General features: G+C 40.9%; 1 protein-coding gene across 1 annotated transcript; it reads left to right on the top strand.

The window, feature by feature from the left end:
- Positions 1-2,986: 2,986 nt before the first annotated feature.
- LOC311129947 (claudin-10-like) lies at positions 2,987-9,541 on the top strand (the record flags this gene model as incomplete). Its single annotated transcript, XM_084162515.1, has 5 exons — positions 2,987-3,200; positions 8,483-8,644; positions 8,718-8,799; positions 8,905-9,006; positions 9,385-9,541. 5 exons carry the CDS (start codon positions 2,987-2,989, stop codon positions 9,539-9,541), a joined length of 717 nt encoding a protein of 238 aa, XP_084018641.1.
- Between the last annotated feature and the right edge of the window lie 1,412 nt (positions 9,542-10,953).

Genomic DNA, 10,953 nt, shown 5'->3' with positions numbered 1-10,953 from the left:
TTATCAGTCAAACTTAAGAGTCCTCACTCTTTCAAGCAAATTGGAATACAGAAGATGTCCCAAAGAATAGTGTGGATGTTCAAGCAGAGGATGTTGTTCCCCTCTCACATATCCACTTGTAGATCAGATATGTACATATTTTAATTGTGTACACCATTAGCTTTGTTTTGGGCTTCCTTTAAAATAATTGTACATAAAAATCGTCCTAGGCCCACAGCAGTCTACTATCTTGGGTCTGGAATGGGCAGCCTGTGGACCAGATGTGCCTATATTCTTGACACCAAGCAGCCCTTAATTGTATTAAACCATATTGCTTAAAGAACGTGGGTGTGAACTCAACATCTGGGCACCAATGGGAAATAATGTTGCTAGCCTTTGCTTATGTCACAGTCTGAAACCTCAACCTTGACACCCCGGTCTGAAATTTTAACCGTGACACCCCAATAACCTTCCCCCAATTACATTTTAGTCATTTAGCAAACGCTCTTATTCAGAGCGACTTACAGGAGCAATTAGGGTTAAGTACCTTGCTCAAGGGCACAGCGACAGATTTTTCACCTAGTCGGCTAAGGGATTCGAACCAGAGACCTTTCGGTTACTGGCCCAACGCTCTTAACCGCTAGCATACCACTACAGAGACACAGGACCACAGACTTAAAGGTGCAATATGCAGAAATCGTGCCGCCATTTCCTGGTTGCTAACGTTCTAATAGTTTGCCTAATTTCAGTTTATGTGGCATTTTATGTGTAGAGAATCATTGTACCCTCTAAACCGCTGTGAAATATATATTTTTATCACCAAAATATATTGTATTTTTAGCTGTTTGAAGCTGGTTTACAAAATCAAAGTAAAAGACGCAAAAATGAAACTTAAGAACGGTTTGCTCTGAATGGGAAACGGTTAGATGACTGAATGTAATGTAAAATGTTGAGCTGCTTCACTGCAGGATCTGATCGTATGTTTTAATCAACAATAACAAAAAAATCACTTCTTCTTTTCATAAGAAACAATTGTTTGCTGTTCTTGTGTTACACAGCTCTGACACACACTTAACCCACCAAACATGCCTCCAGGGACCTTTTCACAGTCCCCAAATCAGAACAAAATCAAGAAAGCGTACAGTATTATATAGAGCCATTATTGCATGGAACTCCCTTCCATCTCATATTGCTCAAATGAACAGCAAACCTGGTTTCAGAAAACAGATAAAGCAACACCTCACGGCACAACGCCTCTCCCCTATTTGACCTAGATATTTTGTGTGTACAGTATTTATTCAAATAAAACAAAATAAAATAAAATTGTATTTTCCACATGCGCCGAATACAACAGGTGTAGACATTACAGTGAAATGCTTACTTACAAGCCTTAACCAACAATGCAGTTTTTTTAAAAATAAAAAAGTAAAATAAAAAAAGTGTTAAGTAAAAAAATAAAAGCAAATAACTAAAGAGCAGCAGTAAAATAAAATAACAGTAGGGAGGCTATATACAGGGGGTACCGGTGCAGAGTCAATGTGCGGGGGCACCGGCTAGTTGAGGTAATTGAGGTAATGTGTACATGTGGGTAGAGTTAAAGTGACTATGCATAAATAATAAACAGAGTAGCAGCAGCGTAAAAGAGGGGGGATGGGGTGGGGGGCAGTGCAAATAGTCAGGGTAGCCAAGATTAGCTGTTCAGAAGTCTTATGGCTTGGGGGTAGAAGCTGTTGAGAAGCCTTTTGGACCTATTGATATGTAGGCTATGTGTGCCGTTTTTAAATGTATGTAGTTCTGTCCTTGAGCTATTCTTGTCTATTAATGTTCTGTATTATGCCATGTTTCATGTTTTGTGTGGACCCCAGGAAGAGTAGCTGCTGCTTTCGCAACAGATCCTGATTAAATACCAAATACACCCTCAAAAAAAGAAAGAAAAAAAGAAAGGGAAGCATAGAAATAGCGCACATAGAACAGATTTACCACTTCTTAGACCTGCTTTCAATGAGAATGACAGCTCTATAACTCATATTTCTATGTGAATTTGGACGGGTCACGCAAAAAGTTACAGAGTGTAGCGTCAAGGTATGAACGCAGCTTTATTTTCCACAGGCTGGAACTCAACAATTAACAGGTGGATTGGCAGATCTCCTAACCCTGTCCCCCGCTCTAACCAGATTCCCCTCCTAGCTAGAGCTGAGCCATCCCCCTTGGCCGTAGTACCTCTCTAGTGGCCTCAATAATGCACACATAGTGGCATGCAAATAAAGTAGCACTGCAAACGTTCTCACTGCACTCAATAATATTGGGGTGAAGCACTCTAGGTAAGGTGAGTATGGGTTAAAGGTCAAATACATTGAGATAAGGCAAGTTCAGATGTCAATACACAAAAAGGGAGATTACTCTTTGGGACAACTGCTGCGGTACTTGACTTCAGCTTGACGTTTCCTGTTCCAGTTCCGAATTTTTTTGGAGAGCTCTTTCTGTCACACGTGTACATTGTATAATAGTGCGTTTATAGCCCATCCAAAGTTTATTTAAGGTCAAACAAAAGCTATTTTTATCGTAAGTTGGCCTATTCTGTAAGCTGGAACAGTTGAACTAGTAACTGGACTTTCTCACATTGCTGATCGTCTTATAGCTTACTGATTAGTTCTTTATTTCTTTCATGTTAATATGACACTAGAACTCAAAGACCAAATCTGGAGAGCACAAAAAAATACAAAAAAGGAAAACCTTTCAAAATGCTTCCTGTTTTCATTTGAATAACTAACTGTCAGTTGACTTCATTTACTCTTTCACTCACTTCCATCCCTCTGCTCAATAAATGGTGTGAGGTCAGATGTCCTCAGTGTAAATCATCTCTGTGGAACACATGTCCTCAGTGTAAATCATCTCTGTGGAACACATCCTCAGTGTAATTTGCTCGCCTGGGGCATTTTATTTATTCTCATTTTTTAATCTGCTGAAAGACTTTGAAAAAAAAACTTTAAATTCACGCTTTTCCAAAATGTCAGGCATGCAGATCTTGGCTTTCCTGGGCGGCCTGGTTGGGCTGGGTGCCACCTTCTGCGCCACGTTGTCCAACGAATGGAAAACCACCAGCAGAGCCTCCTCTGTCATCACGGCCACATGGATTCTCCAGGGACTGTGGAATAACTGTGCTGGAAACGCCATCGGAGCCCTGCACTGCAGACCACACCACACTATCTTCAAACTGGAAGGTGAGGGGAGGAAGGTCCCTCCATCCATATCACACAGAGATCATATATGGTGACAACCAACAACGGACCGATCTGTGACATTATTTTATGCAGGTTCACTAAATGAAAAACATCCTGGTTCACTAAATGAAAAACATCCTGGTTCACTAAATGAAAAACATCCTGGTTCACTAATATTCTTTCTTCACTGTGTTTCATGCTCCTGTCTTATCAGTATGATTATACTGTGCAATAGCTGTTAAGTACACTTTGAGAGACTAAAATGGACTTTACTGACAATCACATGATACGTGCATAATATGCATTTTATTTATTAATAAACTGGGCCTACAAGTGATGCTATCTACAAAAGGAAGGAGCTCAAATGAAACAGCAACATTTTGTAAGATCAAAACTGCAATATTTGTATATCAATAGTCCTTGTATATTTGTAGATATTTTCTTAAATACAAATTATTCACACATATGTTTTAATGCCACTGAGCATGATGTTCTTCGTTGACAGAAGGTCTTTTGACAGTTGTTACAGTTTGTTATATTTGTAAAATATAGTTAGTTTAACACTAGTGGATTTGATCACATTGTGGAATTTGAAATATAAACTATAAGAACAATTCATGTTCTTATGCATTTTGTGTTCCAGGTGATGACATAACAATGTGTAATTTGGGACAACAGAGAGATATCATGGTGTTTCCTCAGGAAAGAATGAGAGAACAGGCGGTACACGGACTGAATCACAGTGGCTCCTGTCTGAGGCATTCACTGTACAGGACAACATGTCAAAATAGCCAGGGGGAGACATTGCTCTGCCAAACGTAGTACCAATGATAGGCTTGGTTGAGAAGAACTAGTAATTGTAGTTATAACATTGCTGAGACACATTTTTCAGTTGTGTTTCATCTCTTCTGAGGACATCGAAAGGGAATTGACACCATGATATCGCTCTGTTGTCCCAAAGTACAGTGGTTATAATGGATCAATTCCCAGTGACACAGGCAATCATCATACGCCATGTTTCTGGATCATTACTTTGGAAACTTAAGAAATGTAACGCTTTATGAATCTGCCTTTTTTGCGCCGCATTCTGTGCATGTCAATTGCGCGTTGATCTCCTTAAACTCCCTCATGTGGTGGTGTTTGAAACTGTGCACATGTACAATAGTTTACCACTAGATGGGCCGCTAAGGTAACTGTAAAAAATAGTTAGGAAGAAAGTATTCCTTCTGTATCCCTATGAATGTACTGTAGGATCTATGACTATGTATAGCCATTTGTTTGCTTGTTTTGTTAACTAGCTCCTTCCTGTTATGTAAACTTGTTCCTTCCTGTTATGTTAACTAGTTCCTTCATGTTTTTGTTAACTAGTTCCGTCCTGTTATGCTAACTAGTTCCTTCCTTTTATGTTAACTAGTTCCTTCCTGTTATGTTACTAGTTCCTTCCTTTTTTGTTAACTAGTTCCTTCCTGTTTTGTTAACTAGTTCCTTCCCATGTCATTGAGTTGCTCCTCCTCTCTCTCTCTTCTCTCTTTCTCTCTCTCTGTCTCTGAAGCATCAGTCCATGGTGCGAATGGTGAGCGTTAATGAGTGATCAGTATTATTCTACTTTTAACCTTCGGTCACATTTTCTTGTTATTTAATCCTTAATCGCTTCCCTATGAGCAGGTTGTTATGACAGAGTCGAAAGTGGCTATATTATGTTCCCCATGCTAAATGTGATGATCCCCTTTGAGATGTACAGGCTGTTTGTACCACCTCCTCTACGTTATAGGCCTATACGTTCTAAATCTTCTGAATCACGTATATTCATCCTCTTGTTATGTGAGGCATCATATGTGAAGTCATCATGACCCATTTTGACACGTCATGACAGTGCATCCTCCACCTTTGGCCTTTCTGCACAGTTAGCTCCCATCAACTCTATCACAGTCAGGTGAGGGGGTGGAGGAAGCTAGACACCATTGGTCAGTCGTCGACAATGAGGGCTAAACCCCTCCCTGATTAATAGGAAACATTCCAGAACATATTAACCATGAATCCCACCATGGCCATTTAACCTGGGTTACTACTCCAGAGCCCATGCCTGGGATTGTATCTTCACCAAGCTTCATTGGCCAGTGGACCATCAGTTACGTCGTTACTCTTCCGTGACCTCTGAAGTTCTCACCAACTTCAGTAGTAAGCGCTGGTGTATTGTACACAATGAGTGACATGGTGATAGAGATTTTGGCCTTTATTCTGACCACATCTGGCTGGGTCCTGATCTCCTCCACCATACCCACGGATTACTGGAAGGTGTCTTCTCTGGATGGCACGGTCATCACCACAGCTACCTACTGGTCCAACCTGTGGAAGGCCTGTGTCACTGATTCAACAGGAGTCTCCAACTGCAAGGACTTTCCCTCCATGCTGGCACTGGACGGTCTGCTCAAAGTTTATTTTTTGTCATTGGGAAAGTGTGTTATAGTAGCTGTTTAGCAACATTGGCCTACTGGGCTAGTGGCCTACTGTGATACAACACTGCAGGGACAACCCTGGTCCTGGAGGGCCACAGGCACTTCATGTTTTTGATTGAACCAACCTGGAAGACCAGGGGTGTTGAATCAATTAGCTCAGTTGGTCAGGTGTGGTGCCTAGTTGGAACAAAATCCTGCAGTACCTGCGGCACTCCAGGAACATGGTTGTCTACCCCTGCAATACAGCTTTTAAAATGTAAAAAAACTGCTTATAGATGGATTAGCTGAGAACGTCACGAAAACGACACGCAAGCTTCAGAGGGGCAGAAGTCCGTGAGTTGTTGTGATTCTGGATGGCCAGATAGCTAACAACAATGACAAGAAACTGACATGTTGGGCATCGTAAGTGGTTCGTTTCAGCTAGTTTCATCTTGTTCTTGATACCATGTCTTGTTTTGAGGCGTTGTGACTGATTTCAAGTCAATGCTAATATGGCTAGAATTCGCTAGCTAGTTCAACAACTATAACAATGTATTTAAGAGACAACAAGTGCTCATTGTGCAAATTTATTTATGTTTTCAATAAACATTGGAGACTAAATATAGTTTACACGCTGTCAACAATCTAAACCAACCCTTTCTGTTTTGCCCTAACCAAACCAGCAATTATTACATTTTAGTCATTTAGCAGACGCTCTTATCCAGAGCAATTAGGGTTAAGTGCCTTGCTCAAGGGCACATCGACAGATTTTTCACCTAGTTGGCTCCGGGATTAGAACCAGCAACCTTTCGGTTACTGGCACTACGCTCTTAACCACTAAGCTACCTGCCGCCCATTATTGTGATTCTAACGCCCTCATTGTGTAAATATATAGTTATCCTCATTTTTGTATCCACTTGATCAAGTGATTACATCTCAATGCATTCAGTAAGCATGGGCTAGTTGTAGAAACCTGTTACATGGATTGTATTTGATTTCATGGACGTTAATGAAAGTGAAGAGTCTGCAAACTAGCAGTGTTTCAACGTCGGTCTCAGATGAGGGTCAGTGGATCCACCACCTCACTGTAACTGCGCCACAGTTCAATTTCTCATTACTTTGGAAAGAGAAGGGCTCATTACTTGGAAAGAGAAGGGCTCAGAGCTTGCCAGTGCTAATAGATTTGTGGGGAAGTCACAATGCAAGTGTTCTCCCAGGGACAAGTCATCTACCTTCAGAGATGTCAATGTTTAGCCTAACATCATGGGAGGCTATAAATGAGATTTACTGGGAGCTTGGGGCTGATTTCCCATGGTTGGCTAGTTTCTGGGGTTAACCACCAATCTAATATGTGCCTGTAAATCACGTCTCAAAGGCAGCTCCAATGCCAAAACTGTGAGCACCTTAGCACATCTCTTCACTTAGAAACAATTACCGGTTGTGCTAACAAATTATTGTTTACGCGTACTGAACCAATTTGTTGCTTGCACAGTTAGCTGAGCAAATGAAGGTCTTGTGATCCTGTATGGTGTGTGGGTGTAACGAGATGTGGAGGGCATTGGGGGAAATGGCTGGGGGACAGTTAGCTATTGGGAATGCTTAGAAGCATTGACTTTGCTGACTATAGGCCTACATAAAATCAAGAAGCATTGCCTAAAGGCAGAGCCGGTCCTGGCCATTCTGCCTCCACCACTAGAATAGTCCCAGTAAGCAAAATGACATTGAAAAGACGTCTAAAATACATATTTTTCCAGGACGTTGGATTTAGGTTCAATTAGGTTCTGAATGAAAGGTGAAAATACATTATTTATAGACATCTATGTTTTGGCCAAATCAAGGCTGGTTCCAGACCGGACAAAATCTGAACTAAACATAGATGTCTGCACAAAAAAAAGACAGGCGGTCCGGAACAAAAACAACAACATCTAAATGACGTCAGCATCGGTCCGTGCTTACTGGGGTATAGCCTACCATGTCAGCCCTCAATGGAATTTTTTGAATGCCCATCCATGTGGTAGGCCCACCGTTTGTATAACAGACCGTTGCATTGGCTTTATTAGTCCTAATTCCTGTGCTATTTAAGCTCTGAATATCAGCTACCTAACTTCATCAGGAGTTATCCTGAACACATTTGCAATGCATTTTACACAGCAGGAAATGCAGAAGTATTTTATTTTTCGCTATGATCAGCTCGTAAGAAATTTGCGTATACAAACTTGAAACCACTGATCATGACAATTTAGCCCACTGGATGAAACTCTTGGACAGCAGTTGTGAGTAGCCTGATTGTACATTCCAGATTGTCAATTTCACTTTCACCTTTCCTGTGTTTAGGATATGTTGTTTGTTAACATGTCATTTTTTTTTTTTTTGATTTGGCGCCATTTAGGTTAGGCTATTTGATCGGAGACACCTGCATGATCTAAAAAGTTTCCTTCTCATTACATGTCATACATTTTATCATTTATGTTAGATTTCTTTTTTTTTACGGAATGTTGGTGGAGCGCTGCAGTGATGCGTCTCTCCAACAGCACCCTGGAGAGGCGCGCTGGGAATGGACAAGATCAATATTTGCATCCCTGCCTGTGACAAAGTGGGCACAGCTTATCACAGGGCGGCATCAGCGCTCACCTAATAAGCTCATATGCCACTGGTTGAGAGAGAAATTGTCATTGTTTTGGGGCAGAATTATGTGAGGTTTAATGTGTTGTTGTAGGTGCGTCTTGGTCAGTTTAGATAAAAAAATACCGCCCTCGTCAATCTGCCACTAATCCTGCCTAATGAGCGGGCCGGCCCTGCCTAAAGTGTGTACCAGATATCTCACGTGGTCTGTGCTCTTTCTTCCAGGCCATATTCAGGTCTGCAGGGGTCTGATGATCGCTGCTGTCTGCCTGGGCTTCTTCGGTGCCGTCTTTGCCCTGGTCGGAATGAAGTGCACCAAGATTGGGGGATCAGACCAAAGCAAAGCCAGAATGGCTTGCTTCGCTGGGGTCAATTTCATACTCAGCGGTAACTATCATGTCACAACCGTTGATTAAAAAGAATGGCGTAGCAGCACTGAACGTTATTTTCCTCTCTACAGGTCTCTGCTCGCTGTCCGCATGCTCCCTGTACGCGCACAGAATAACATCTGAGTTTTTTGACCCCATGTATGTTGCTCAGAAGTGAGTAACCCATGTGGCATATAGGACCAGACATACAGTGCAGTGACTCATATGATCCTGGATGAAGTAATGTTGCTGTTAATTAACCGGTCTCCTGTTTTCCAGGTATGAACTGGGAGTTGCCTTGTTCATTGGTTGGGCAGGATCTATCCTGTGTGTTCTGGGAGGGGTGATATTCTGCTTCTCCATAGTAGACAGTTCCAGAAGGTGAGTCAGACATCAGTAACGATGTGCATACATGTAATTGATATTTGGTAAATGATATGATCGGTTTACTTCACTGTCTCTCTCTCGCTCTCTCTCTCTTTCTCTCTCTCTCTTTCTCTCTCTCTCTCTCTCTCTCTCTCTCTCTCTCTCTCTCTCTCTCTCTCTCTCTCCCTCTCTCGCTCTTTCTCTCTCTCTCTCTCTCTCTCTCTCTCTCTCTCTCTCTCTCTCTCTCTCTCTCTCTCTCTCTCTCTCTCTCTCTCTCTCTCTCTCTCTCTCTCTCTCTCTCTCTCTCTCTCTCTCTCTCTCTCTCTCTCTCTCTCTCTCTCTCTCTCTCTCTCTCTCTGTCTTTCACTCTTTCTATCTATTTCTCTCTCACAGCTCTAGTCGCACAGGCTATGCCTACGGAGGACCTGCCTCTACCTCCCATGTCTCTTCCCACCCGAGAGGGCATGCGCAGCCCATGAGCCAGCGGCCTCCACCTGAATACAACAGCCCCTCCAGAGCACAGCACTTTGATAAGAATGCCTATGTGTAAGGGAGGATAGGGAGAAGCTGACTCACCTCCATTCCAGTTAAAAGGGGAGGAAAAATGTGTTACGTGACTGGCTGGCCCATTGTGTCACAAATTACGATTGCCCAGAGAGAGATCACTGGATATTGGAGTGGATCCTGCTATACACCTATTTATAAAGGAATTAATTTCCATTCAGAGTCCAATGGAAATCATAGCCTATTTTAGTTCATAAGAGATTGGCTGAGATTTTTGGCTGAAACTCTTGCGACTTAAGTTAAAGGGGCAATCTGCAGTTGCTACATCCATTTTTGGACTTATAAATTCATGATATGTACCCGTTGAATCTTGAAGAATATAACTTATGAATGCCTCATGAGCTTAGTTAAACTGTAATACCCCATCAGAACCCAGCCTCAAAACATGGTTAAAACTGTAATTTTGTTATCATTAATGGTCAGTCCTTGCATCCATAGCTCTGTCTATGAATTTGAGAGTGGTTACATTTCTCCGGCCCCATCCCTCAGCTTTTGTATGCAAAAAATAAAATATATTATTAATTTGAAAAAATACAACATATGTGAGCCTCCTGATAGACATAAGCAGCAGATCACAATACAGCGTCAACATGAACCACTTTTTATACACTTAAATTGAATTGTTTTCAACTTTTTTGATTGTTTTTGACATTAAAGTGAATGTATGTGAGTTGTTATATTGTCTTGTCTGTCTTGCCTGTCTCTTTAACTGTAAGACCCACATTAAAATGCTGTTAATCTATAATGACAGAACATTTAAAAAAGATTTATGGACACATCATGTTTCTGACCTACCATAACCTTTAACTACAGTATGTTTTACAATCCAAAGAAAAAGTGCTATCCATTTACAGCACCTCTTATATATTTTGATAACATATTATTTAAATAAATTAAAATCAAATATTATTGGTCACATACACGTGTTTTGCAGATGTTATTGCGGGTGTAGCGAAATGCTTGTGCTTCTAGCTCCGACAGTGCAGTAATATCTAACAAGTAATATCTAACAATTTCACAACATATACCCCAATACAAACAGATCTAAGTAAAGAATTAATCTTTGAATGTATACATATATGGACAAGCGATATTAGAGCGGCATGGACTAAGATATAGTAGAGTAGTATAGAATACAGTATATACATATGAGATGAGTAATGCAAGATATGTAAACATTATTAAAGTGACTAAGATACCGTAGAATAGTATAGAATACAGTATATACATATGAGATGAGTAATCCAAGATATGTAAACATTATTAAAGTGACTAAGATACCGTAGAATAGCATAGAATACAGTAGATAGATATGAGATGAATATTGCAAGATAGGTAAACCTTATTAAAGTGGCTAGTGTTCCATTTCTTAAAGTAACCAGTGATTTCAAGTCTATG

This window comes from Coregonus lavaretus (assembly GCF_964263955.1).
Source record: "Coregonus lavaretus genome assembly, chromosome: 5".
Taxonomy (NCBI): Eukaryota; Metazoa; Chordata; class Actinopteri; order Salmoniformes; family Salmonidae; genus Coregonus; species Coregonus lavaretus.
The sequence above is the reverse complement of the archived record's forward strand: the minus strand, read 5'-3'. Positions and strand labels throughout refer to the sequence as shown.